Below are 26,732 nucleotides of genomic sequence, written 5' to 3' on the forward strand. Positions count from 1 at the left end.
CAGCACACATTGTTTTTGGCAACATTTTATTAAGTTAGTCAAATACAAGATCATATACTGATGATATAAATTTTGTGTCCTAATAACTGACACATACATACCGTGTTTCCTCATGTACAAAGGCCAGTGATGTTTAGAATGATACCAATGTCATAATAAGGTCATTACATTACACATCTTAATAATGTGGCCACCATATTGAGGAAATACAGTAAAGAAGAGACTCACCATTGTCCATGTAGGGCTGCACTGCAGACCTCACGCTGCAGTTGGAGAGCTGTGAAGAAGGCAGGCCTGTGTTCCAGGGCCCGGGGAGGTTAACTGTACTGTGTGCCCCCCTCCCTTTCAGGAGACAACAACAGTCAGTCATGTTAGCAACAAAGTGCAGGCAGAATGGACTGAAGGGACAGCACGGAAAAGGTGTAGAAAGATGGAAAAAGGAGGGAAAGATTGCAGTAGCCGACTGTGGCTATTGGACTGCGTCACACGTTTCTCATAGAAATTCAATCTTTGCAAGCAGCGCAGCATCAATAACAGCAGCAATCCATATGCAGCTTTTGCACCTAAATATAGCATATTATGTATAAATAATTATGCAAATTAAGAGCATCAACATTTAGTTTAGGTAAAAAAAAAAATAGGTGGAATAAATCTGCATTTCCAATCACTAATTTATGCATGAAAGATGCCTTTTTGCCAATGAATGCATTCAATAATACGTCCTATACACAACCAATGCTATTTCAAATATTATGCAACGCTCTAGTGTGACTTACACATTAAAAATTACATTTATTTGCTTATGAAAATGTGCTGATAACTCAGGATTTGTCTGTGAATGAACCAAAAAGAGAAGTGATTTCTTTTTAGTTTTATTTATTTTAAATTGACAAAAAGTTATGTAGTTAATTACAGTGGAACAGATGTTTTCACTTCAGAAAAAAGGATAATCATTGTCACTATTTCTTCATTTAACACTACACAGTACTGTGTTGAACACAAACAATGTTCCAAACAGTAATAATCATTAAATAGTTGCACAATAATAACATTATCATTTCAAGAATACTAGACAGGTGGAGTACTGCTTGGTGAAGCTATATTACAAAAAATATCTCTAGGTAACAGATAAAAGGGTTAGGATGTTTAAACTGGCTCACAGGAAGTCAACATTAATCAGAACTTTGCGTCCCTTAAGGACATGTGCATCACATTACATTAAATAAGATGTGAGGCATTGCATGTGTCCTCACTTTTCACATTACTACTCACTTGTAAAAAAAAATCATAAACATTTTGTTTTAGAATGCAATCAGGTTTTGCACCTTTTTCGAATAAAAAGAAATTGTCTTTTTGTACTGTTTATAGGGCAGGCTGCACTAAAAGCGGCGGCCACCAGGGGGCCCCGGCCACCTCTGGCCTCTGCCAAGTGGAGGGTGAGGAGGAGGAGACACTGGTCCATTGTGGTAGCTGTGCAAAAGGATAAAATCACACATTGGATCCTCACCAGCAGAGGGCGCTCTCTCATCAGAGCAGCTAAGTCAAGTGGTCTCCAAGGTTACTATTCTAAAAGGCATTTATTTGTATTATAACATGCACTATTTGGTACAGAGGAATGTTTAGGGACTGTCTTTAATTAAAAGTTGGATTAACTAAGAAAAAAATACAATTAAAAAGTGCAGGATAGAAGAAGAAGCCAAGCTACAATAATGAGAGGGGAAAGCTGTGGAGCGGTGTGACATTCTTCCCACTGACCCACTCAAGCACTTACCCTCTTGGACCTCTGGGGTGGAAGTGACGCGGGGGCCCGGGGAGTGGCATGCCACGGGCTCTGGGGTGCGGAGGACGTCCTCTAAAAGCCGGGTGACCTGGCGGTGGTAGTGGAGGAGGACCGTGTCTACAGATAGGCACAAGCAAGACTTAACCTCATCTTCACTCTGCGGGCATTTATGCATTAGTATGATAAGGCTACCTGGGCATGGGCGGGAAGGGTCCTCTAAGGTGCATGGGGGGAGGCGGAGGGCCCATGCCGATTGGTCCAAACCTACCTCGATGACCTCTGGGGTCAGGGTAAGGTCGCATTCTCCCCATTGCTCTGCAAACAACATCAGCATCAGACAACATATTGAACACAATCTGAAAAAAGTCTTCTCGAAAAACGGCCCGATTCACCTGGTGGCCTGTGGCTCAATTCCAACCCACAGATAATAGCAAACGTCTATTCCGCTTTGAGTTTTCTTTGAAATCCAGAGAAATTTTACAGCGTTTGTTTGGCCCTTTTAAATCAAGGAATGATTCTCAAACTGTGGGTCCAATACCACTGGTGGTACTCGGGCTCCGTCTTCTTTATGAAATTGCTGGCACTTGCTATGGTGGTACTCGGGCTCCGTCTTCTTTATGAAATTGCTGGCACTTGCTACTTTCTTTGGCCCCATGGCAGGTTATTTAGCAATCACACACTATTTAAAAAAATGCTCAGTGAGTCAGCAACGCCTAGGGTGCTAATTTGTTTTTTTAATAGAGTCATACAAGTGTAAAAAGAAGTTAACTGCTGTCTAATATGGCTAAAATGTCTAAAATTCATCATTCCATCATTTGTGTGTGCTTAAAAGCAAACTTCATTCTTCAATACCTCATGGGGGAAAAGCCGTTCATCAGTCCATCGTTGATTGGACCCCTCCCGTGAAGAGGCGGACTGATAACTTTCATCATGCCGCGTCCTCCTCCGCGGCTCATTAGGCCCCCTCGACCACGACCTCGGAAACCTCTGCCCCTGCATAAACAAGAAGTATGCGACTCAAGTGTATTGTTGAAACAAGAATGAAACGCTGCAAGGGGATCATCCCGCCCACCTGAATTGGTTGGTCAGTCTCCCAAAATCCCCCTTCGGAGTTGTCTTAGAGATGTCTGCCACTGTCTCTTTTGTGTCTCCATCCATCTGAAATTAGTCACATTCGTATACAGTTCAATAAACCAGTAAAACCTCACAGAAATAACATGAAAAGCTTCCTTTCATTGACACGGCACCGCTTCCTAATGTGACACAATGTTGTCCAACTGTTGCTTGGTTGCCGGAAACATGAACCCTTGGCTCTGCATTCGCCAAATTTACTTTGTTCCACCGCAGGGTGTTAATACAGCATAGCAGCGCTGAAGTAGGTGACAAGTTTGCTGCATGACTACAGTACTACTGCATGACATGTTCTACAGTATTGTTGATGTTGGGAATGAAGGTGAAAGGTAAAAAAAAGTAAAAGCTGGACAGGCTAGGTAAAGCACAAATAGCATAAATAAGCATCACAACAAACTTTTCTTTGACAATGCATCCACTGTTAGGTGTTAACCCAACATTCTGCAGAGATGTTGATTGCAAAGTATTGTTCTTTATCTGCTTTTGAAGGATGTGTATTTCCCATGGCTGAGTTATTCTACTTGAATCATTAAGGGAAAGTTGCCTTCAAGACCTCTGTTATATACATAATAGGCCTACCTGCTGAACTATTAAGGCAGTTAGCTCAGTGAAAGCAGTTAAGACACTGTACATTCATACACTGTTTACTTACTAAGCCATGGATGACACTGGATTAAACGCTAACGTACAAGTATAGATTAAATATTGTTGTAACGCAACACTGTGGCAAAAAGGAATTCGTTGAATACACATTTGAATTACCGTGAGGCGGACCCGTCTAATTCCTGGCTTCTACCACTACAAAACGGACAGCTGTTCGCCAAAATAACTGGCACTATTCTCAGTCTGACTTCCACTGATCCTTTCCTAAGTTAAATTGTAGTTAGAAATGTGTCTCAAACGTGTATAGATTTAGAAATTAAATTGAATTTAGCGGTTTCGGTTGATCGTTTGATGGAAGGGAAACGACTTACCATAGCTGGTGGCGCACAGACGAGGTAGAGTCAAAAATGAAGAGCAATATACTTTGATGTGCCACTTGCTATGAAAAAATATATAATGTATTTTAGAAAAATATAAAATGCGCTAAAAATATAATCCGGCTTCCGGTTTGGCCCTTTGACGTTTATACTGGCAGTTTCGTCACGTTAGATGCGCTTTGAAATTTGGACCGTCTTGGTGAAGAAATGTCACGCCCACCAAGCAGTATTCCTAAACAGGATTGGACAGGCCTTCAAACCCTACTTCCTGTTTGGTTTACTCTCGCTCTGTGATTGGACGAGCTGACTGATTAGCTTTTCGGGCTGTGATTGTTCAAACACAAGGCTTGTTCATTCATTTCAAATATACTCAAGTAACAAAAACAGTGAATAGTTTAAACAAAGTGTGTTTAATTTTGCACAAACGGGGAATAAAAAATAAAAACACATACTTGTTTGACATCATAATTCGGCACAACAAAGTTAGACAGCTACTCAGGCCACACACATAAAATACAAGAGCATTTCACCACAACGTCTCTTGACTGAATTGCTTTGGTCAGTAATGAGGTAAAACAAACAGAAAAACAAGCTTTCTACCAAATATCCTCCTATACAACACAATAAGTGCCCTAATATTTACACTATGGGCAGAAATATCAAAATCACCAAGCAGAATTATTAATTTAACATGTAAAAATAGTTAGAAATATAAAGCAAAGCAAGCACACAGTCCAAGATGAGCTGCGTAAATGGGGTCTTTTTACGCATGGCTCAGGATGTCCGAGAGCTTGTTGATGTATTCAATGGTGTACTTGAGGGTTTGGATTTTGGTCAGAGGTTGCCCCCTCTTGGTGTAGTCCGGCGGGAGGTAGTCCCGGAGCTGGTGCAAAGCCTCTGCGAGACTCCTCATCCTCATCTTCTCCCTCTCGCTCGCCTTCATGCGTCTCTTGGTGGACATCTTGGACTTGTTCTGCCTCAGAGCCTTTGGGTCGCATGGGGACCTTCGCCCCACAAACACGTAGGCGAGGTCTTGGATCTCCTGATGGCCGGTGGAGAACATCTCCGGCGAGGAGCACACGGAGTCCATTGAGGAAGATTCCGGTGAGGAGGACTGTAGCTGCTCCTCCACAAAAACTCCATCATTGACCTTCCACTCGGCGAGTATTGTGGACGTTATAGCCTCGAGGTCCATTGTAAGAAAATATCCCCAGATCCAGAGATGATGACAGCAGACAAGATTCTCTCAGTGATTTTTTTTTTAGGCGAGCGACTTTTTATACGCGGTGGAATCTCCGGGGGTTTATGGGTTCACAGCTAAGGCGGAAAAAAAAGTTCAAAGAAAACCACAAGTGGCAAAACGCGACCTTCCAGAAGGACGTCGTTCGTTATCACCGAGGTGTGAATAAGGCTAAATAGACGGATAATGCGATAGAAAGAAAAATAATTAGATTCCCTTTGTGGGAGATGACTCTTTAAAGTCTGCACGACGACAATTATCAGTTTGATGTGAGCTGTCTAACGAAGGTGCAATGAGACCCCAGCACCCCTGCAGGCAAAATAATAGAACACCTACAGCTGTTATGGAGTTAAAAACCAATTAGAGTGACATTAAATGAATAATTACAAGGTAAAAAATGCAATAGAAAAATGACATCTGAATCTTTATGTATGTATTTCATGACAACCATATAATCATACATATTGAGCTGCCTGAAAAGGTAAATATAACATTAATATGAAGTTGTAACACAATTGTATTTAATCTAAACTGAGCCTTTTCTTTTTATGAATTTAAGTAATAAACATTGCTTGATATAAACATAGACAACTATAACAAAATATACAAAACTGCACGCTCAAATTTCCATATCATGAATATTTTGCCCCATTCATGCAGTAAAATAAGGTCAGCGACACCTGCAAACACGACACCAGCTTATTGCTGAAGTGCCGACGTCTCCCAGCGTTTGTGCCTTAATGACTGCTATTTGTCAAAGCACTCTGGGTGTGTCCAAGTGTTTATTATTTAAAAGAAAAATACTCCTGCATAGGCCTAACAAGCAGTGAAGAGTTGTTATTTGGCCAAGAGGATGCAGCTGTCACCAAGCTCATGTCAGACCTTTCATGTCTGAGAAGGTGTGGAAGCCCTCACTCTGATCAAGGGGGGGACCAAAACCAGTAGGGTTGTAAAAAAAAAAAAAAAAAAAAAAAAGGGGTTGTGCTCACCTCACAATATGAGCCGCACAGTCTAATGGGATCCAATAGGAGAATACTTTATATGAGAATCATCATAATGCTCAGGGGTCAAAGAGCTGGGAACATAACAGGATGTTTATGATTGGCCTTTGCCTGCTATCCTATACTGAGAGCTTCTGCTACTGTGCTTATCGAATTTACTAACATGGGACTCTGGAAACATTAAAAAAACACATCTATGTAGGATGCAGTACAAACTATTAGCAGAATAACAAACATTCATTCATTTTCTACCGCTTATCCTCACCAGGGTTGCGGGGGGTGCTGGAGCCTATCCCTGCTGTCTTCGGGTGAGAGGCCTGTACTGGTCACCAGCCAATCACAGGGCACATATAGACAAACAACCATTCACACTCACATTTATACCTATGGACAATGTTTTTGGAATGTGGGAGGAAACCGGAGAAAACGAGAACATGCAAACTTCACACAGAGATGGCCGAGGGTGGAATTGAACTCGGGCATCTTAGCTGTGAGCCCTGCACGCTAACCACTCGTCCACCGTGCAGCCAATAACAAACATTGCGTAATAAATACCTCACTGATAGTGTCCCTTAATGCCTCAGGTTTGTTAAGACTATATGAAAGAAAGCAAAAAAAATAAAAGGTATACAGAATATTAAGGATGCAAGAATGCATCTGCATTACTACGTTTAGGGATATCCAGTAATTATCGGTACTGATAATTATCGGCCCGATATCGGTATCTGATTTTTTCCCGATCATGAAAACTGATATCAAAAAATGCTATATACAATACATATGGGGCTGCACGGCGAACAAGTGTTTAGCTTACAGGCCTCACAGCTAGGAGACCCAAGTTCAATTCCACCCTCGACCTCTCTGTGTGGAGTTCTCCCCGTGCATGCGTGGGTTTTCTCCGGGTACTCCGGTTTCCTCCCACATTCCAAAAACATGCTTGGTTAATTGGCGACTCCAAATTGTCCATAGGGATGAATGTGAGTGTGAATGGTTGTTTGTCTATATGTCCCCTGTGATTGGCTGGCCACCAGTCCAGGGTGTACCCCGGCCCTCGCCTGAAGACAGCCGGGATAGGCTCCAGCACCACTGCGACCCTCGTGAGGATAAGCGGTAGAAAATGAGTTGAAATGATTATTTTTGTACCTTGAATTCTGATGAATTTTTCCAGGCATCTTCTTGCATGCTGCTTTTGTCACTGCATGAACTTGAGCCTGAGCCGTTCTGCCAGCGGCAAAGGGCTGTCCCCCCCACAGACGAGGGAATCATCGCTGTCCAACACGACTACGGGGGATGCCGGGGAGGAAGGGAACACGTCCTCAAGACCAGCCGCTTCCACTGGAGAACCGCTTCTAGCGTTTATTGGACTCTGGACGCTCTGCTCACATTTGGAGGATGGGACACTGCTGGTGGGTTTCTGTGGTCTGCTAACAGGTTTCAGAGGGACATCCAATAGGATCCTTCCCTTGAGCTTGTGTAAGGGCTTTGTAGTTTTCCGAGTTGTAGTCTGCCGGTTCTCTGTGTCGCTGTCATCGCTGGATGAACACACGCTCATGCAGACGCTCTTCTTGGCGGTCACGTTTCTGTTTGTGTCACCATGACATGGATCCGAATGGCACCGCTGCTGTTTCCAGACAAATTTAGACTTGTGAGGAGGTCTTTTGTCCACCTTTGTCTGGCTTTGTGCTTCATCTGGCTTTATTTTGCTAGAAGATGGTTTCCCTGATGTGTTGCTGCCATCGCTGTCTTGTGCATTTAGTTTCAAAGCGGAGTTCTGTGAGGGAATGGGTTCAGTGTAGCCGAGTTGCTTTGAGACCACTTCCATGGTTCTGGTGGCGTTCCTCATGAGTAGCCTCTCCCTTAAAGGACACTCATTGAAACACCGGTCTGACTGAGGTTCAGAGGTTTTCTCCTTGATGTCATCACTGGTGGTTTTAGGGGGCGGGGTGGACGTGAAGGACAAAGCATCCCAGTCGATGTCACTCAGGTGGAGAGCGTCGATAATGGCGGAGTCAGACGGCGAGGCGGCAGCCTGAGGAGTTCTGGGAGAATCATTGTGCGGTTTCTGGCCTACAGGTGTGTCCAAAACCACCACTTCCTGTGTGTTCAGAGTCATGGCGGGTGGGGTTTTTCTCGGTTTTATTTGCAAGTTGGCCTTTTCCGGAGAGCAGCTTTGAAGGCTCATCCGAGCCAGGAGGTCCAAAACATCATCAGGTCCATCAGATGGCTTGTCCTTTTCCTTCTTTGGTTTTCGTTCTGAAAGAAGGAGAACATTTGACAGCAATCCCTCAGTTAATTGTTTCCAGACTCCGACAACAATAAGTGAATTATGTATGATTCCTTCTTTATAAGTGGAATGTTTTGCTTCATTACTAGATCCATCTAGACATCAAATTATAGTCACCTTTATATTGGTATTATCCCAAATAGTAGATACTATAATCACTGAAAATAAGCCATTTAATACAGTTTACCTTGTCGGGGAGCAGAATTGATGGCGGACAGGAAGTAAGGACAGGATTCAGAGTTGAGTTCTAGCTTGTTGTAGGCTGTGGCCACAACAGTAACTCATGTTGTTATGATTATTATCATTGTGCCTGTTGTGAGACAATATAAACCTGCAATAAAAGCCAGTTGTTGCTTTGTCTGATGCTTTGGTGGTGGTCTCACTGTACAATTACTGACACCTAGTGACCAATGCAGAATACTACAGTCCCAAATTGACTCAACACACAGCCATTATTGTTCAAATAGCCGGCAACACAAATGAGTAGCAAGCTAATTCATGGCTGTAGGGGCTACACGAGTGCCGCTGGCACCGGGGAGCTGCGGTTTCATTTCTATGGCATCGTTTTCTACTTCCGTCATTAGGCTGCCAGCTCCGCTTCAAATGGGGGAAATGAAGCGCTCCAGCCGTGACAACACAAGCTGACCCAAAAGCAAGCACATGACAGGCGAGACGGAAAGACACCTCATGGCGGCACCCGGCCCTTTGATGTCATCGGCTGAGCTGTCAAGCTAACATGTTCAGGTGTCGGAGCGGCTGTAATCGCCTCGCTTGCGAAAACAGGTCAAAGCTCCGGGTGCCTTTGATCACCACGGAAGCTTGTGTATTAGAGGGGTAAGGCCTTCCGGTTTTTTTTGGTCATATTCCCAACAAAATATGTATTTTATTTAATAGGAGCATCAATGTGGACTTACTCTTGTTCTTGTTCTCTTCAGCTAAGGCTTTGTCCTTCAAGTAGCTCTCCAGCACCTCGGGGAAGGCCACACAGAAGAGGGACTGCTCCTCTACGGACCTCACCTGGTGCTGATCCTCCGCCGGCCCATCCTCAGGAAACACGTAATGATCTGCAGAAAATGCATCAAGGCCGCAAACAATTTGTCCTTTCAGTGTCTTGTTTTTTTTTTTTAACACGCAATTGAACACCGTTGTCAAAGGACTAGATGACTGTGTCATCATTTTTCAAATACATGCAACATACACCAAAACAGTTCCTTTTTTTTTAATTTAAAAAAGTAGCTCATGCTGTTGTTTCTGTTTTATACTATACTGTTGTTTCCACTACCGTAATACAGATACATAATACAAATGTGGCTATCTAGCATATTAGCATGAGCATTTAGTCTTGTGTGTCTTCAAAATGTGAAAAAAACACTAGAAAATAAACAAAAAATAAACAAAATAGCCTCTTATATGATGACTTTTTGTTAGTATGGTTAAGTTTTTTTTGTTGCTTTAGCAACAAGGGTAGCTTTCAAGATATTCATTGTGTCCATCTTTATCTGCTAAACTCAAGTTAATTAGGCTAACTCGCCTTAGCATTCAGATAACATTTTCTTCCATTCCATCTATAATTGATGCCTTTTATTCACTTTTAGAGGGGGGGGCTAATCCTTATTAATTCACAACGATCCCAGTCATTTTCAAATGAAAAGAGCTCGCTTTCTCAGGGCTAATGGTGCGAGAAGGCCTTGTTAGTGAGCCAGACTGAAATATGACAGATTTCCCTGCCCGGGAAGGAAGCCGCTTTAGCACCTAGCGGCTGGAGTGAGCGATCCGTCACCTCTGAAGCGCACCTCACAGCCAGTCACTAACAACCGGGTGACGAGCACCCCGCAACCCCAACCTCCGCACCCACACAGCAGGCCTGTCACTCAAGGCCGAAGGATGTTTATGTTGGAACTTACCTGGCGTATTCCAGAGGACTTCGAAGCAAGGGACTGAGTTTCTCACGCGTGGTTTCAATATTCTTTTTATGAGGGGAGAGAAATGATATATTTTAAAAAACAGCACCCTATAAGAATTTTAATTCAATATAACAATAGTACCGAATGGGCTTGATTTGTGATGACATCGCTCTCCCGCTCGTCCTGTTCATCAGCTCTGCGTAAGTCATCAGAGCCAAAACCTTTTTACTGGTGTAGTGCTTTGGCCACTCCATCTTGTCATGTGCAAATTTCTACAAACACACTTTTCATGTTAGAATCTGAATACTGAAATGGAGCTCCAGGTATGTGCTGGACCAACGACCTGCAATGACAGCATATTTGGCTGCCTCCTCTTGAAGTTTGCAACTGCTTTATCCTTGCAAATCAAAAACTCGTTGATAATCTGCAGGGAAATTGTGATAAATGTTGAACAGCTATTTCAACGGGTGTAATGGAGTGAGTTGCAGCCGTACCTCTGTAAACGGGAACTGTTGACTTGCCAGGGCTTTCCTGAAATAACACAAGAAATTATGTTTATTTGTGGAAAAAGCGACTCCAAATTGTCCAGAAGTGTGAATGGTTGTTTGTGCCCTGCGATTGGTTGGCAACCAATTTTTTAAATCTTTGTAAACTATCTTCTTGTAAAAACTTTACTGCCATAATATTATGACCTTATTCTCATCATATTCTAACTCCAGGGTCTACCCCACCTCTCGCCCAAAGACTGCTGGGATAGGCTCCAGCCTACCCCTGCAACTCTAGCGAGGATAAGCGGCACAGAAAATGGATGGATAGTTCAACTTTCTTCTTGTAAATGTTCTTATTATATTTTGACTTAATTCCCATCATGTTATAATCCCACCCCCTAATTTATTTAGTTAGGTTTCTCATAATAATACAACTTAAAATTGAAACTTTAAAATTATAACTTTTGCTCGGTATTTTGACTTTATTCTTGTAAAATTATTGATGATTTTTCTTGTTAAAAAACAGCCGTGGTCCACACTTTGGACATCCCTGAGTGACAATAAACCTGCCAACAAAGTCACACACCTTTTGATATTTGTCTCGACGGACTGGGCTTGGCGGGTGAGTTCGGAGCGGTGCCAGTCACATGGACACTGGTAGTCGAAATCTTGAGGTTGGCAGAATCGGTGACTGTCACAAAGCGCACAACCGCTGCGTTCATGTGCCTTGGCCGAGCCTGAAACAGAAAATATGACTATGACAATGTAGATGAATAAAAATTTTGCCTTATGATCTAATGAACTTTTTTGTTTTTTTCTTTGTTTAGATGACAGTAAAAGGGCAGCACGGCGGTCGAGTGGTTAGCGAGCGGACCTTACAGCTAGGAGACCAGGGTTCAATTCCACCCTCGGCCCTCTCTGTGTGGAGTTTGCATGTTCTCCCCGTGCATGCGTGGGTTTTCGCCGGGTACTCCGGTTTCCTCCCACATTCCAAAAACTTGCTAGGTTAATTGGCGACTCCAAATTGTCCATAGGTATGAATGTGAGTGTGAATGGTTGTTTGTCTATATGTGTCCTGTGATTGGCTGGCGACCAGTCCAGGGTGTACCGCGCCTCTCGACCGAAGACAGCTGGGATAGGCTCCAGCACCCCCGCAACCCACGTGAGGAAAAAGCGGTAGAAAATGAATGAATGAATGAATGACAGTAAAATGTGACTTCAAGCACTACCATGACACGTGTATGACAGAATCATGAACATCAGGTCTGCTGCGTTTCAAGGGGCAAGTGTTTTTGTTTGCTTTAGTTTTATTGAGTCAGTGCAATGCGTTTTTGTTCCGTGTAAATGTATTTAGTCATATTAGATAGCAGTTAACTTGACAGTTACATTTCTATGATAGTTAAGAACCATGAACACGGTTCTAAGAAGTGTGTTTGTTTTGTTTTTTTAAGTTATATTAGGTCTTTTTTTGGGGAGGTTCCACTGTCGACTCACTTTCAATACACATGTTGTAGACATTTGACACTTGTGTCCTTCCGTCTTATCTGGGCTACAAACGCAGGTCAAAGTTCAAAGCAGGGGAACCACTCACCCGGATGTCGACATATGTGGCAGTGAGGAACCTTCTTCACAACTCCTTGAGACACGCAATCCACCTCGTCCTTCCACAGCGTGAACCTGAGAGAATCATCACATGGAACATGATCACACTATCCTGTTTTTTTTCTCTCTAGATGTTTTTTTTTTTTACCTCTGCAGAAGTGTTTGCCCTTCCAGTGTCTGGATCAGCTTTAGAGCTTGCTCCTTACCAACTCCAGGGATTCCCTTAGAGAACAACAAAAGCCCTCAGGTCCTTTATTTATGTAATCAGAATAAAAGATGAATTATTCACTCCATACCTTGGGAATATAATCACATCCAAGAAGGATTGCCAGACCAACCATGTTCTCTCTGGAAAGATGCACCTCTGACTGGACACGTGAGGTCTTATAACAGTCCACCTGAGGGTCCTGCAGGGCACAAACATCTCCTGTGGTTATTATGTACATGTATTGTGTTGGAAGTGCATGCATACTTTAGAGTTCATATTGAAGTTTCTGTAGACCGTCCGTGCGCCATACAAGAAGACGTCTCCATCATTGGTGATGCAACCATCCACAAGTCCATGCGAGTCCAGGTACGCACACATGGCCTCAGCTTCCCCTGCAGCGGTCACCCATGGCACACCCAGATAGTCCAACATCTCTGCACACTGGACAGAAAGGAGAAGGGCTAGTTTTGTGCATACATAATGACAAACATTGCAGACAGATACCAACCTCTCGCAGTACGGCCTTAAAGCGCCCTCTGTTGGTGTTTGAGGAGCATTTGGTCGCACCTTTGTTGGGCCCTCCAAATCGGTTTGCAGTCCTCTTGCTCATGGTTTCGGCTTTCAGTTTAGGAGCCTCTCCTTCCATGACGAAGACAAGTTTCACTCCCATAAGAGTAAGCGAAGAGACCCGAAAAAATAGATTCCTACGCACAGAATAGCAGCGTTACCTTAGCTGTATGAAAACATACTTTACCTCCACTGCAAACGTATTGCACTGTACATATGTACCCAATTAAATGATCAGTGAATGTGTTACCTCAGATGTGGCTTGGTGACTCTTCCCATCATTCCCTGGACGTGCTGGGCCTCACAGATCCACAAACTGAGGTCAACTGCTAGCGTCCTTCCATTCAAACTGTACAGTGGGACCGACTCCCGAACTGGTTCAATGATAGACCATAAATCCTGCACACCCATAACTGCACAGTTGTCTGCTTTATGGGCGGCAAATGAGCAAGAAAAGTGACAGCGGCACGACACTTAACACAACAACAGGGCCGTGTTTTTCAAACAGAGGCGCCCTTTTGGCCGCGATCAATTTAGTTTGCCGTCACACTAATGTTCTTTCCTTTCTAATGGCCTCAACTCTAAACAATTTTTAAATAACTTATTTCGTCAGTAAAAAACAATAAATATCACGTCAAGCTAAAATATAGTGCATGTATGTACAATAGTGAAAAAAAATAATTGTAAAATGGACAAATCGAGGACGCCTGAGCAAAATGGAACGCCGCCGCGTAGTTACACTGACGTCATAATCAAGCGCCGCCAAATGTTTGTTGCCGTGGATACAAGGCTGCTGTTGACATATTCTGAGTTTATGTTGAATTAAATGTCGGAATTTCACAATTTCTGCTTGTGAAAATATCTGAAAAGATTTTATGAACTCCAAAATAGTAAAGATAGTCTTTTAACTGAAATGGCTGCTTCACGTTCAAACAGTAAGTCAGAGCTGCTTTTATATTTTCTGAAATATATCGAGGTAACGATGTGACTTACAATGTAGAAAACCTAATATACGACAAGAGACAAAACAGAAAACAGAATCATATAAAATATGTGAAAATTGTATTTTAAACAATAATGAAAAATATAATAATAAACCCTTTAAAATAAATTACTGGTAATTAAGAACTACTATAAGAATTAAACCTTTATTGTTTATGATAGGTCATCGTTACAACAGACGAACATTACCTCAAATGACTGAAGTATCAATATTTAGATTTGAGAATCGATTTTAGAGCATGAAGAACTGGTATCATAAGTATTGATTGATTCACCAGTGAACGTTCCTTTTTTCCAGGCATGGACCCAAAGCTGCACATAGAAATCGTTGGCTTGATTAAAGAACCACATTTTCATGTTGCCAAGAGCATCGTAGCAGTAAGTCATTATTTATTTGTTTGTCTAATTATGATTGTTCTGGAATTTGTTTGTGTTTTATTTTTATTTTTACTATAACAGGAACTAATAGAGACGTTTCCTCGTGAGTTTATGGAGCCAAAAATTCGCCCGCTACTTGAATTTGACTGGCATGCTTATCTGTGCAACCAGAAGAGGGTACGTATAGAGAATTGCACATTTCTGAAGCTGCACCTTTATCTAGATCTGCAACAAAATGTCTATAGTTCCATCCTGCTAATGTTGAATGTTGTGAATAATGGCATCAAAATCACCTTCAAGTACACCTACAGCATCCAAGCATCCATAGAACTTCTTAGTGATGATGTCAATCCACCTTTTGTTGACTTGAAGGCGATGCGTGGTGAAGTATGGGAGTTCTCCAGCGGTGTCATGTGCTTTCTGGATGGGCATTTCATCGGGGATGAGGGCGCTCTCGCCACTTGGGCCGAGAACCAGTGGGGATTCACGTGTGTAGAGCCACAGGCACCCTGTGTGGACGAATACTACCTGAAACACCTCCAGTCAACTGGGGCAAGTTTCCACCGAGTCTACTGTGTCTGGAGGTAAATGTAATGCCAAGAAAGTATATTTATTGTGTTTTTTTTCTTCCATTTTCAGCATAGGTTTGTCTTCATGGACATCGAGATTGGAGGGGAGGCAGTAGGGAGGTTGTTGTTTGAGGTGAATCATTCAAATTAATGTCTTTTCACCAATGTGATGTGCCTCACCGTACATTGGCTTCACTCTTATACAGCTCTTCTCAGATGTATGCCCAAAGACATCATGGAACTTTGAGGCCCTCTGCACAGGAGAGCGAGGCCTTTCAACCAGCGGCTACCCACTCTGCTACAAGGGAACCCTGTTTCATCGCGTGGTGCCCAATGGCTGGGTGCAAGGCGGAGGTAATCAATAAATGAAGACAAACTGAAATAAGCAATTTCTGATGATTTTTTGTGATCACCTCTAAACGGACTCAAAGCTGGAAATAATGATAGGAATATATGGGGAAAATGTATAAATTTTAAACTTATCTTACACTATAATATAAGGCTGAACCATTTTTATGGAAATGTGGTTGAATTTTTGCATGAGGATTTTTTTTGTGCAGATATTTCCCCAGAAAGAAGAGGAAATGGAGGGGAGTCCATCTATGGACCAACCTTTGAAGGTAAGGAGTGGATCAGTTGTGCTGTGTTATCACTATACTGTACCTTCCACATGTCTGCTTGCAGATGAGAGCTTCGCTGTCTCCCATACAAAGCGGGGAACTCTTGGAATGGCCAATAAGGGCCCCCACAGCAATGGCTCCCAGTTTTACATCACCCTGCAGGCCACACATTGGATGGACAGGACTTATGTTCCTTTTGGGTTTGTATTCGTAACCAAATGATGAAATCATTCATGTGTAGTGTATATTACATATATTTATATATACTGTACACATTTCTTGCTAATTGTAGTCAAGTGGTTGAGGGTGTGGACGTGCTCAAGAGAATAGAAGAGATCCCGACTGTCAATCAAAGACCCAAGCATGAATGTACAGTGGTAAACTGTGGTGTATTTAAGGTATAGCTTCCGTTATATTAAAAAAAATGAAGAAGTTATGCTTTGGTGACCTTATTTAGCATAACTAATTTAGTATATGGGGGAAACACTTTTGTGTTTTTACTCAAACACAAATGTCAATCATGCAAAAATTACTATAGGGTGTCAAATCCTTTTGACTTTTTGACCCCAAAGCCCTCCTGTGTCCAAGGATTAATTTCCTGAGGTAGGAAACAACATAATATCTGAATAACACAACAGAAAACACATATAATTTGTGAAAATAAGCATAAAAGATTACTGAAAAATATACATCAAGCTCGCATCGGTCTGATACCGATAATACCCTATAAACGATAATATTGATATCTGTACGGATCTGCCCACCTCTACCCATCACTACCAGTGCGGCTGCCGCAGTTGACGTTGCACAAGTCCTCTCCCTCCCCGCCCATCTCCTAAAAAAGGTGTCACATGACCTGTCAAGTAGGAAGTGTCTAGTTGAGCCCTCGAGCACACCAACGCAAGACGAAGGAAGGAGCCGAGAAATCACCACTGTCTATAGTGTCGTCATTTTACCCGGTAGACTGATATATTTCGCCGTTTTTCGAATTGAAGTCGCTAAATTAATCGGCCGCAGTCATGAACGGGAAGGTGTTTTTTTTCGCCGCAGCCTTGGCTTTGATTGGCGCATCTGCCGCGTCAGACTCAGGTAAGTTTGCCAGCTAGTGCTGCTAGCAGCTAGCTTGAGTAGCCGTGTCACTCCTTGTAGAGATACATCATCACGAGGTATGAATTACGAGTCAAAATATCTTTATGGTCAAAAGGTGGGGATATTAAATGTTTAGCTTCAGATTGTAGCTGTTGTCACTCCTTCATGCGCCTATTGGCGGATTCATTACCACGCTGGCGAGTGAGGCGGCTTTTGCCTGAGGCAGCTGCGTTAGCTTTAGCCTGCTAGCAGTAAACTGAATTACACGGTGAGACACATACACAGTAAATACTTATGTAAAGCAAATTGCCCTTATATGCACTTATATGGTGCGCTGAGCATTATTGAGCGCAGTTGTTAAATTAGTTTTTCAGTCCAATAATACTTTCATCCATTTTATGTACAACTTGTCCTCACAAGGCTGAGCTGGAGCCTATCCCAGCTGATTAGGTGATTGGGTACACCCTGTGCTGGTCTCCAGTTAATCCGAGGGCACATAGACACACACCCATTCACACCTACAAGCAATTAAGTGCCAATTAACCTGACTTGCATGTTTCAGGATGTGGGAGCGAGTATATCCAGAGAAAAACAAGCTGTTTCTTCCATTTCCGATGGAAATCTGGTAAATCAATTATGTGTTTGCAGATGAATGTCTTGCCCTCTCATGTGCGGAGTGTGAGAGCTCGAGCGAGTGCCAGTGGGCCAACTGCACATCATGTGAGTATCTGTCCTTTAAATATGTGTCAGGTATGTGCAGCAATAGGCACAGGTTGGGCTTTGTGAGGCCTAAATTGTGTGAAGTTGACTCATGATTCTTGGGGAATGGAGGGAATGTATGGAAGGGGCTGTTGACTCCCATCTGACGTTTGCGCGAAGTTTACGAAACAACAACCAAAAAATGGTGGTATTAAAGCTGGACAGGATGTAAGGATTTTGCAATTGCAACCCACATCTCAACATTGTCTTGCTGATAAAGTAAATAGCTTATAGGTTTTATTAGCTTGGAGAAGTAGCTCATTATCGGTGTCACCAAATGAGGTCATATGTTTTGTGCATAAAGCAGGATTTCCAGATCACTTCAGATCTCACTCTGACTCAGCAGATATGACAGGAAAGAGAGATAAAGTGAAATCTGCAATTGTCAGTGGAGGTCTGACTCCAGCCTGACAAACTCTCGTGCATTTGACGGAATGCGTATACCAGAGGAAGCGAGGCCATTTGTGACAGGAAGTCTGCCTTATCTTCACACTGCGGACCAGAGAAGAAGGAAGTAGAAACAACATTAGTGAAAGAAAAGCACAAGCTCATATGATCCACTCATCCTGACACTGTTTATGTGCTGAGGTTCACAATCGGCCTACTTGAATAAGACAAAGGTGGGCGGTGATCTGTTAGGGTAGGTGACCGGTTTGACAACTTATCTGATACTCAGACAGGTCTAGCCTCTTTAAAATATTTTATGGACACAAACTGCTAATATATACATGGTGAACCTTTAGAAGTGTAACACCCCTGATACATGTCCTGGCTGCTCAGTACAACATGGCCAAATTGACAGTTCATTAAAAATGAGTATGTTTGATCATTTGTATGCCTAATAGTACAGTGGTTAGCTTCTTTTTACACTAAATGTCAGTTAAGATGTTAAGTTGTCCCTCGCCACTGTGTGGTTTGAACATCGCTCCCTCGTTCGATCACGTTTTTCCCCCAAAGTTCAGTAATTAGTGATTGCTTTTTCGTGGTTGACAATGGACTATTAGTCCAATAATCTTGAAAGACAAGTTGCGTAGTATTCTCGTCACTTTGTGTCAGTGTTGCATTACCTTACATTACATAACCTTAACACTAAACAGCCATGTTCAGTGACAGCTGAGTCAGTCATGACAGTTCTCCCATTCCGTGTGGAAGTGGTAAATGTTTGTATTCTTACTTTGTCCTTCTTCCCCACTTTGTTTGAAGTGTAGAATAAATAAACCGGGGGCTAACTAGTTAGCTATGCTGAAAGCAGCGGCTGTGTCCCTGCCTGCACATTAGAGTTGGGCACTGTGGTGTAAAAAGTCTAAAAATGACTATAGGGTTGTTTTTTCATGTCTGCAGTGCTCTAATAATGGTTAAAATCATTTAGAAAGTCTTAAACAGGTTTTCTATGCTCTAACTACGCACGTTTCATGTATTCCTAGTAATACTGTTAATAATAATAATTAATAATACTTTGTGGAAATTCACCAGTTAACTGCGATGAATGAGGGACTTGAGTCATTCCATTTGTCATGGAAATGCTCACCAACATACAGGTATTCTCCCTCTCTTGCCAATTGAAGATGATATGTTGTTGTTTTTGAGCTCAGCAAAAACTGCCAGTGTCAGTTTGGGCCAGTTGAGATGGTTCGCTAAAACTACACACTAAGCTAATGCCCTGCTCCTCTGTCATCACTTCATTAATCATTTGATGTAGTGATTTATGTAAACAGCCCCTTGGCATCAGAAGTGACTATACTTGCAGGCCAGGCTCGGTGACTGGGCTTGTTAGTACAGGCTCCGTTGCTTATAGCAAAGCATCACTGCTCTGATTGCTGATGTTGTTTCTATGCAGAGACACCCCCGAGACCTCATATTTGTACTTTATGTAAGCTAATGTCAAACGTATGAGAGCTCGCACCACCTTTCGCAGCTGCCTGTTAGAAAGCAGCCCTCTTGACCGACAGTGTGGGTGGGGGTGTGGGGAACCCGTCCACCCCCACCGTTTCTCTTGACTCTGTCAAGTCCCCACACCCTTAAAGGTGTGGAAAAATAGTTCAACATGTTAAAATTCTTCAGAAGGTAATTGCATAACTAACCCACAGACAATAAGCGGGGTCAAACATCACGTCTAATAAGGTGTCCCTTTTATAAGGCAAATGCAAAGCGTCTGTGTACTGGAGGTCAGCGTAATGAAAGAAGCGTTAACCAAGCTGTATGTTGGCGTTTTTGTGCATACATTTTCAAGGTGTGGCTTGATCAACTTTGTGGCTGGCTTGATTCTTAGAGGGAATTGAAACTGACCCCAAATGTGGGGAAAATGTGTCAAAGTGAAAAAAAACATTGACTGTGAAAAGACATTATCTGCTGCTCCATGGAGCACAGCATCACATGATCTTTTGTTTTCCTTTTCTGTTAATGTGTTTTTATTTTTATGTTGACCACTGCACATGCCACAACATGCTAAGAACAATGGCACAACATGTTCGAGTTAAAACTAGTGTCCACGTGGCAACACGTAATGACTTAATCACAGAAAGCAACCTGCAGGCAAACATTGGGAGGCTCCTTGCATTCATCCTCATGTCAGGTCATACATGACACCAGGACCACAAAATGACAAAATGTTGCATGAGCTGCTAAATCATTTCTGAGCCTATTTGGCGAGAGAAAAGACCGGGTGGGGTGCAGCCTCTCCTGGAGCTGTAATTTATGGGCAGCCATCTGGTGGGAGCCATTAGGTTGTCTTGTTAAGAGCATCACAAGCAAAGACGGTGGGAAAGTTAGGTACTGTATATGATTGTTAGCCAACATTCTACAAAAACAGCTTTAAAATGCCAGGTTCACATTCATTGGGGCTTTACTGTTTTTAAAGTGTCTCAAGGAATACATATTATGCATACTGAAGGAAAGATGATGTGAAAAGCAGCCACAGTCACAAGGGGCCATCAGTTGTGACTCACTTGGTGTTAAGAAATCGCTTCATGGGTTAGCTACTTCTAACAAGGGGAATGTAGCTGTACTGTACACCACCACAACAAGAAAAACCCTTGCAGTTCTGTGTCACTGCCTTGACTTCCTGTTATTCGGGGCAGGGAGGATTTATGATGGGTCAAAGTCCCATGTCATGGTTAATTAGTAATTTGATTGAACACGTAGAATAGCGTTCACTGGATCTGTGAAAAGAAAACAAATTGTTTACCGAAGTGGCAGTTTCAGCAATCAGCAGTAAAACCAGGATGTCTTTTCCATGCTGCGAGGATACTTTGTAAAATCAACATGAAGCACAAACACGCACTGAAAATGTATTCTTCTGTATTTCAGCATCCCTTGGTTGCCACAATATTACTCTAATGAAAGCAGAAAACGACACCTGTAGCGACGCTAGCTGCTCTGGTAGGTCTCTTAAGGTGATATTACATCATTACATTTATGATCAGCTGGAAGACATGTTCTTTTGGGATATGCTTCCAAAGCAACATTTCTGTATACTATTTACTATGTTAAAAACACATCACACCGCCTCTTCTGGGGTGTGGTGACAGTGATTTTGTAACAATTATTTCACATTCTTAAGTTGTTGGCGCTGGAGTCACATGCATACTGCTATGCTTTTAATGTGTCAGCTTTTTTGGGCTCGCTGTCTTCTTTGTTGTCTCTAACCAATTGGGAACTGACAAGCGTGGGAGTGGGTTTTTTTTTTTCCTTCAATTTGTGGGCGTATCCTTGTGGTTTCAACGGCTTTCTCCGTTTTAAAACCTTGTCTTGGTGATGGTTCCCTGTCCAGCTGTTGTGTCAACCGTCCAGGCTCCCAATCCCTCGTCCGTTGCCTCTGCCACTGCCATCCCCCCCACCTCTGTTGTTACCACCTATAACGGCAGCAGCCCTCTGCCCACCACAGGTAAAAACCCTTGACTAAAAGCCATAACGCCCTTCCTGCATTCTGCTCTATGATGCCTTTAAACTTTCTTGGCAGCATTCTTCAGTTGTTTAGTATTAGGACTTTTTGATGAACAGTTAGGGTTCACTTTGTCTTTTTCAAAATACAGTGGGAACTCTAAAGTTGAACTTGTGAAACTTCAGCTTAGTGATACCAAATAGCCACAGGATTAGCTGCTTCTTCGACTTTATTGTGAACCTCTCTTCACAATACATTGACAATAATATTCAAAGAAGCACAAGGGACTGCACACCCAAAACATTAGCTAACATTTAGTCAGTGATTAACATTTGTGTAGCTAGATCTGAGTCGTTTGGTTTCTTATGCAAGTGAGTTGAGTGGAAAGATCTACAATCGATTAATCTAAGAATTTATGGCTATCAATGCAGGAGGATGTTACCAATGCTGCTGTATCACTCGATTGTCCAAAAAAAAAAAAAAGTGCGTCCCGTCTGTTCCATATGGGTGTTGGCAACCCTATTAGTACCCATTATGTGGACCCATTATGTCATTGTATGGTCATATCACCTCGTACTTTGGTATATGATGAAAAAAAACGTAAACTATATTAAGAAAGCAGGAAGTGAACAAATTAACAGTTACTGATCGTAAAAGCACCAGATGCAGGGGTAGGATTTAATAAGCTTTGCTTCTTCCTACTCCTTTTGGACATGTGGAACTGTGAACTGATTATGTGATGCATTCAATTGTAATCTGATGCATGTTCAAATGAAATAAAACCATTACCATTACCTATGTGACACATGTAGGGTTTGCCACTGCATGCTGATTGGCTCTGAAAGGCGTTTAGTAGGCATAAGCCGATCACATGTTTTTTACTGAAATTGGCTGATACTAATCAGTGGCCAATCAGAGCATCCCTACCTAAGGCATTGCTTCTCTGGGGAGATGTCTCCACAATTGATTCAATGTAAGGATTTATGGCTGCCCCCGACAAATGTTCCACCTTAGAGATTCCACTGCACAGTCGCCACCTGGCGCCAACACATTTGCTAAGCTTTGCTAGTTGCTGCCGTTTAACTTATGTAGATGATAATGAACATTGCTTGAACAATATCAAGTGGCGGAAAGGCTAACTGTCACTGTGACCCAGCTACAGGCAACACGACTAACGTGACCACTGCTGTTCCAACGTCCGCTCCTAACATCTCCACCACCGCCATTGTGTCTACTGCATCCTCTAATTCAAGTAAGTGTCTCTCACTCATTTTAATTCTCCATCCTGCACCAAATACAAAGACCCACATCGTCTGCTGTGTTTTTATTCCAGGCACCATAAATACCAGCGCCACCCCTGTGACATCCTCTCCCGATCCCCACAAGAACTCAACCTTCGACGCCGCCAGCTTCATCGGCGGCATCGTGCTGGTGCTGGGCCTCCAAGCCGTCATCTTCTTCCTGTACAAGTTCTGCAAGTCCAAGGACCGCAACTACCACACCCTTTGAAACCACACATTCAAGGTCCACAATCTCTCAGCTAATAATACCCCACAAAGCAAATCTCTTCCATACTTTTTCTCCCCCATCGTGATGGACTCAAACAGTGTTTTCCAAACATCTACATCTTTGTGCAACTCTTGCTTTCAGATGTGGGTCAGTATCAGGACACCCATGCATGCTTTGTTTGGGTGATTGCACAATCAGGTATCATCTGACAGTTACAATGTATATACAACAGCTTTGATTTGGAACCACTGTTTGACTTCAAAATGTGACGGCAAAGGTTGAGCTTAGTGTTGAGCCAGTTGAATCCTGGCTCGACTGTTCCCTCTCCCTGATACGGTTTTATCTTTTATATGTTGGTGATAGATGATATAAAAGAGGATATCTTACCCACGAGGGGTTACAATCAACACAATTAAAAAGCCATTGATGAGGCGAGTGGCTCCTCTCTAGGAGGGCTGTAGATTTTCAGTTTTTGTGGTTGACTTTCTGGGCAAAGCTCAGCCAAAACCAGTACTAAAGATATTGCTGCCCTAGGAGCAGTTTGATGCAATAAAACATCAAGTCCATTTCCTGTCTTGTCACCTGGTTTGGTCGTTGAGGTGGTTCTAAAGATTGTACAGTATTTTTTAGCAATCTAGCTAATTTGCTTATCGTATTGAAGAGAAATGGAAGCGGCATGCACTTTTCCTAGGTGTGGTAGTAAGTGGCAATAGGTGTTAAGTGCCTTTTAATGTCCAGTGTGGTTTAAGAGGGGAAAGTGAGGAAGGTTGATTGTATTTCTACCTGATTGAGGCCTGAGTGTAATTAATTGTATCCCAGCTGGACTGAAGAGCCTTAGTTAATGAAGACCATAGAATATAAGAAGCCGAAGCATTCAAGGCGTATGAGTAGTAGTCATATTTAACATCCACCTGAAGTCACCCCTTCCCCCGCCCCCATGCATGCATGGCCTTCTACGCACTCATCATTGGGTGCTTCCAATGTGGGAGGCTTTAATAGTCAAATACTTGAGTATTGAAGGGGTCTGAGTTGAGTTATAAATGAGGTCGGCTGCTATTGCGTGATTTTCATTTTGTCTGTACCCTGTGCAAATTAATTCCTGGCATTGTAGCTGTTGAGTTCAGGGAAGGCTTAATGAAGGAGTGTTATTTTTTTGCTTGTCATTTCATTGTTTTTGTTCAAGTCCCCCACTTGTTTTGCATGCTGGATGCATCCACCCCTCTAATACTTGCCTATAAGCCTGCAATTATTCATACACTGGGCTAATTTTGAGTTAAATTACATTTAGGACATGAGAAATGTTCAAAAGACTACAGTAAATTGCTTAAGCATGTAAAATATTTCCTTTAATGTGTATGTCCCACATCTAAATTATACCTTCCCTTTTATATCCAATGTTAATTTGTACTTGATTAGAATGATCTCATGTAATTTAAAATAAATCATATAATCTAATGATAAAGAAGCCAGGGATTTATGATCGCAAACATGGATGAAAAGGCCATTTGTGCTTGCTTTATCAGTAAAATTGATCACAGCATTGTAGTCAATGGATGACAAAATGTACCTAAATCCTGATATGTTTACTAATCAATTCTCTAACACGGCTTCCTACTCTTACCACATTTGTGAGGCATTTACAGCTGAAGGATACACTCAAATTAATTAATTAAAAATCACTTAAACTCAATTTTCCCCCAGTTTATGAATGACATTTAGCTTAATTGTACATGCGCCTCTGGATTTCCACTCTGAAAAACCACTTAAGTCCTAAGAAGAATGCCTTGAAACACCAAGCTGTACACCCAAATCCCTCTGTTTTGGCATGGAACTCAAGCGCTGCGCTAACCAGCTTTGTTTGTACTACTAGTACACCTGTTTGTATGGTTCCGCCAAAAAAGTACCTTAAAAGCTTATGTGTGTGTGTGTGTGTGTACAATATTAACCCATCTGAATATTTCATGATAGTGTGTACCCTGGTAGCATTAGGCTACAGCCCAAAGACACACGCCTTCGCCGTGCCTCGTTTCTGCTCATTCACTGGCCAAATTTAGAGAAATATTTGTTGACCGGTCGCCATGCAGTCGCTGCATTCCTACCAAAAAAATGTTGCTGTCTGGCATCCAACACATGTTCATTGTGTGCTTCTTACTCAGTCACTTGCACATCTTCGGGAAAAGTGCCTTATTATTCAGTTCCAAGTTGGTTTGTATAGCTGCAGTCCTCTTCATAGACGTGATAACAAGTACTTTCAAACCCAAATGTCGGTCGTCTTTTCTGTTTTCTTTGCTCTGTCACGCCCAGCCTTAACTTTGAAATCATCTGTGTGATTGAGAAAGCAACTCACCTTGTTTAAATGCTGCTACAGGGCTGCCCACTTGCTTGTTAAATGACATCTCCTCCAATCAGTGGCTGCTTTTCTTTTCTTTTCTTTTTTTTTTAAGTGTAACTCCCGTTGTCTCCCATCCAAAGTCACCTTGCCACCAAGCGCTTCAGATCAGGTTTGCTTTTCCAGGATTGTCCCCCTGTTGGATTTATGTAGGTTGTCCTATAAATATAAATATAAACCGTTCAAAGTTTGGATATATGATGCTAGCTTGTAGCTATGAAACCTATAAAATATGAGAAAGTATTTTGGGGGGCTGTCTTTCTAGTCAATACGATCTGATGTAAAATAAAGCAACCAACTAACGCATAGCAGTGTGTCTAGCTCCGCTCTTGACAAGCGTTCCAAGATATATTAAAAAAAAAAGACTTACCGCTCAGTGCAAAGTTGAACATGGGATGGGATGACTTCCCAAGCTTTTTAAAGAAAAAAAATCAAACACTCCTACCCCTTTCAGTCCAAATGCTTGCATGGCCTGATCACACACACACACAGAGGAGTGCCATCCATTTGCTGTGTTGCCTTATATAAAGCCTTGGTACGATTCTTTATGGATTCATCTGCTATGTAGAAATGAGCTCTTTGGTTGTCTCTCTCGCTTTCTCTCTGTGTTTGAATTGTTTTCTAGTGTTGCCTTAAGTTCCAGCCTGTTGACCCAATAAAGTTTGTTAAATGAATTTACCTTGTCGGTCTTTCACATCACAAGTTTAGCGACAAGCCTTCATCACCATGGTTACAATTGAGCGGCTAGTTGCCCTGACAACCATATGCTTCTCACAACCATATGCATTCAGCAGAGTAATCACATAAATGCTACTTCACTTATCTGGAACCAGTTAGCCGCGATAAATGAGGGATTACTGTAAACAAACTGTTGTGCTTTGGATGAAAAGCTATGCTTCTTCCGACGACTCCTCAGATATGTAAAATTGTGCACGTGTAATGGTGATGTTCCACAATGTAACTTATTAAACATGTAAGAAAGACAGCATAACTTGAAGGTGCTTAGACTTAACTTTACATACTGTTAAATCAAACATGTTTTATGTAGGTTTGCTTCTCTCAGGCTTTTGTGGTATGTTGTTGCATTGTTTCCCAAAGCACAGGAAGCACAGTTTCCAGGGTCACACAAGCCAAGCATCTGCTGACACAGCAAAAACAAAAAGGGAGCACGTGCTCAAGATCCTTAGTGACCGCATTCTCTTGAGAGCTTGTTTGTCCAGTTGGCCCATAAAAAAAAAAAACTCATCCAAAACAACCCCCAAGAGTGAGCCGCAAATATGTTAATTACTGCACCGTATGATCCGGAAATATGACTTTTTGGTTACTTGGCTACACAAGGAGCTAAATATTGG

At 42.3% G+C, this 26,732-nt stretch overlaps 5 protein-coding genes across 9 annotated transcripts; 2 read left to right on the forward strand and 3 right to left on the reverse strand.

Annotated features, from left to right (window-relative positions):
• Nucleotides 1-4: 4 nt before the first annotated feature.
• On the reverse strand, nucleotides 5-4,099 carry si:ch211-51e12.7 (uncharacterized protein LOC336335 homolog). Of its 3 annotated transcripts, none has more exons than XM_058057238.1 (6): nucleotides 3,674-3,858; nucleotides 2,853-2,938; nucleotides 2,633-2,773; nucleotides 1,973-2,095; nucleotides 1,772-1,897; nucleotides 5-1,470 (listed from the first exon to the last, which is right to left on the reverse strand). In XM_058057238.1, exons 2-6 carry the CDS (start codon nucleotides 2,936-2,938, stop codon nucleotides 1,380-1,382), a joined length of 567 nt encoding a protein of 188 aa, XP_057913221.1. In that variant the 5' UTR covers nucleotides 3,674-3,858; the 3' UTR covers nucleotides 5-1,379. The 3 variants fall into 3 exon arrangements, with proteins under 3 accessions (XP_057913221.1, XP_057913220.1, XP_057913222.1); XM_058057237.1 differs by lacking the exon at nucleotides 3,674-3,858 and adding an exon at nucleotides 3,886-4,099 and having other exon boundaries at nucleotides 6-1,470; XM_058057239.1 differs by lacking the exon at nucleotides 3,674-3,858 and adding an exon at nucleotides 3,886-4,099 and having other exon boundaries at nucleotides 9-342.
• A 216-nt stretch (nucleotides 4,100-4,315) lies between these two features.
• On the reverse strand, nucleotides 4,316-6,428 carry msgn1 (mesogenin 1). The gene has a single exon (XM_058057807.1). The coding sequence runs from the start codon at nucleotides 5,084-5,086 to the stop codon at nucleotides 4,655-4,657; it is 432 nt and encodes a 143-aa protein (XP_057913790.1). The 5' UTR covers nucleotides 5,087-6,428; the 3' UTR covers nucleotides 4,316-4,654.
• LOC131107610 (flap endonuclease GEN homolog 1) lies at nucleotides 5,063-13,908 on the reverse strand. Its single transcript, XM_058057806.1, has 14 exons — nucleotides 13,436-13,908; nucleotides 13,127-13,322; nucleotides 12,883-13,059; nucleotides 12,707-12,817; nucleotides 12,559-12,632; nucleotides 12,400-12,485; nucleotides 11,395-11,545; nucleotides 10,815-10,851; nucleotides 10,664-10,744; nucleotides 10,462-10,592; nucleotides 10,321-10,382; nucleotides 9,331-9,480; nucleotides 7,276-8,385; nucleotides 5,063-5,208 (listed from the first exon to the last, which is right to left on the reverse strand). Exons 1-13 carry the CDS (start codon nucleotides 13,594-13,596, stop codon nucleotides 7,325-7,327), a joined length of 2,478 nt encoding a protein of 825 aa, XP_057913789.1. The 5' UTR covers nucleotides 13,597-13,908; the 3' UTR covers nucleotides 5,063-5,208; nucleotides 7,276-7,324.
• Nucleotides 13,909-13,970: 62 nt separating this feature from the next.
• On the forward strand, nucleotides 13,971-16,183 carry ppil6 (peptidylprolyl isomerase (cyclophilin)-like 6). Of its 2 annotated transcripts, none has more exons than XM_058057193.1 (9): nucleotides 13,971-14,120; nucleotides 14,486-14,565; nucleotides 14,647-14,742; nucleotides 14,938-15,117; nucleotides 15,205-15,267; nucleotides 15,341-15,488; nucleotides 15,695-15,754; nucleotides 15,819-15,954; nucleotides 16,047-16,183. In XM_058057193.1, the coding sequence occupies exons 1-9, from the start codon at nucleotides 14,099-14,101 to the stop codon at nucleotides 16,156-16,158; spliced, it is 897 nt and encodes a 298-aa protein (XP_057913176.1). In that variant the 5' UTR covers nucleotides 13,971-14,098; the 3' UTR covers nucleotides 16,159-16,183. The 2 variants fall into 2 exon arrangements, with proteins under 2 accessions (XP_057913176.1, XP_057913177.1); XM_058057194.1 differs by having other exon boundaries at nucleotides 15,351-15,488.
• Nucleotides 16,184-16,602: 419 nt separating this feature from the next.
• cd164 (CD164 molecule, sialomucin) lies at nucleotides 16,603-26,054 on the forward strand. Of its 2 annotated transcripts, XM_058057553.1 has the most exons (6): nucleotides 16,605-16,843; nucleotides 17,492-17,563; nucleotides 20,909-20,980; nucleotides 21,372-21,485; nucleotides 22,639-22,734; nucleotides 22,816-26,054. In XM_058057553.1, exons 1-6 carry the CDS (start codon nucleotides 16,774-16,776, stop codon nucleotides 22,989-22,991), a joined length of 600 nt encoding a protein of 199 aa, XP_057913536.1. In that variant the 5' UTR covers nucleotides 16,605-16,773; the 3' UTR covers nucleotides 22,992-26,054. The 2 variants fall into 2 exon arrangements, with proteins under 2 accessions (XP_057913537.1, XP_057913536.1); XM_058057554.1 differs by lacking the exon at nucleotides 21,372-21,485 and having other exon boundaries at nucleotides 16,603-16,843.
• The last annotated feature ends 678 nt before the right edge of the window (nucleotides 26,055-26,732 follow it).

This window comes from Doryrhamphus excisus, chromosome 19, assembly GCF_030265055.1.
Source record: "Doryrhamphus excisus isolate RoL2022-K1 chromosome 19, RoL_Dexc_1.0, whole genome shotgun sequence".
NCBI classification, from domain to species: domain Eukaryota; kingdom Metazoa; phylum Chordata; class Actinopteri; order Syngnathiformes; family Syngnathidae; genus Doryrhamphus; species Doryrhamphus excisus.

Bases quoted from the DNA above. Each gene is read 5' to 3' on its own strand.
- ppil6 (XM_058057193.1), top strand. From the start codon at position 14,099: ATGGCTGCTTCACGTTCAAACA. The intron at 14,566-14,646 runs GTAAGTCATTAT...TTACTATAACAG, and splicing joins TTGCCAAGAGCATCGTAGCA to GAACTAATAGAGACGTTTCC. The intron at 15,955-16,046 runs GTTTGTATTCGT...TGCTAATTGTAG, and splicing joins AGGACTTATGTTCCTTTTGG to TCAAGTGGTTGAGGGTGTGG.
- msgn1 (XM_058057807.1), bottom strand. From the start codon at position 5,086: ATGGACCTCGAGGCTATAACGTCCACAATACTCGCCGAGTGGAAGGTC.
- si:ch211-51e12.7 (XM_058057237.1), bottom strand. The intron at 2,096-2,632 runs GTATTGAAGAAT...TGTTGTTTGCAG, and splicing joins AACGGCTTTTCCCCCATGAG to AGCAATGGGGAGAATGCGAC. The intron at 1,471-1,771 runs GTAAGTGCTTGA...CCTTTTGCACAG, and splicing joins CACCCCAGAGGTCCAAGAGG to CTACCACAATGGACCAGTGT.
- LOC131107610 (XM_058057806.1), bottom strand. From the start codon at position 13,596: ATGGGTGTGCAGGATTTATGGTCTATCATTGAACCAGTTCGGGAGTCG. The intron at 13,060-13,126 runs GTTGGTATCTGT...CTTTCTGTCCAG, and splicing joins TTAAGGCCGTACTGCGAGAG to TGTGCAGAGATGTTGGACTA. The intron at 10,745-10,814 runs GTACGGCTGCAA...ATTTCCCTGCAG, and splicing joins AACAGTTCCCGTTTACAGAG to ATTATCAACGAGTTTTTGAT.
- cd164 (XM_058057553.1), top strand. From the start codon at position 16,774: ATGAACGGGAAGGTGTTTTTTTTCGCCGCAGCCTTGGCTTTGATTGGC. The intron at 20,981-21,371 runs GTAGGTCTCTTA...TTCCCTGTCCAG, and splicing joins TAGCGACGCTAGCTGCTCTG to CTGTTGTGTCAACCGTCCAG. The intron at 22,735-22,815 runs GTAAGTGTCTCT...TTTTTATTCCAG, and splicing joins TACTGCATCCTCTAATTCAA to GCACCATAAATACCAGCGCC.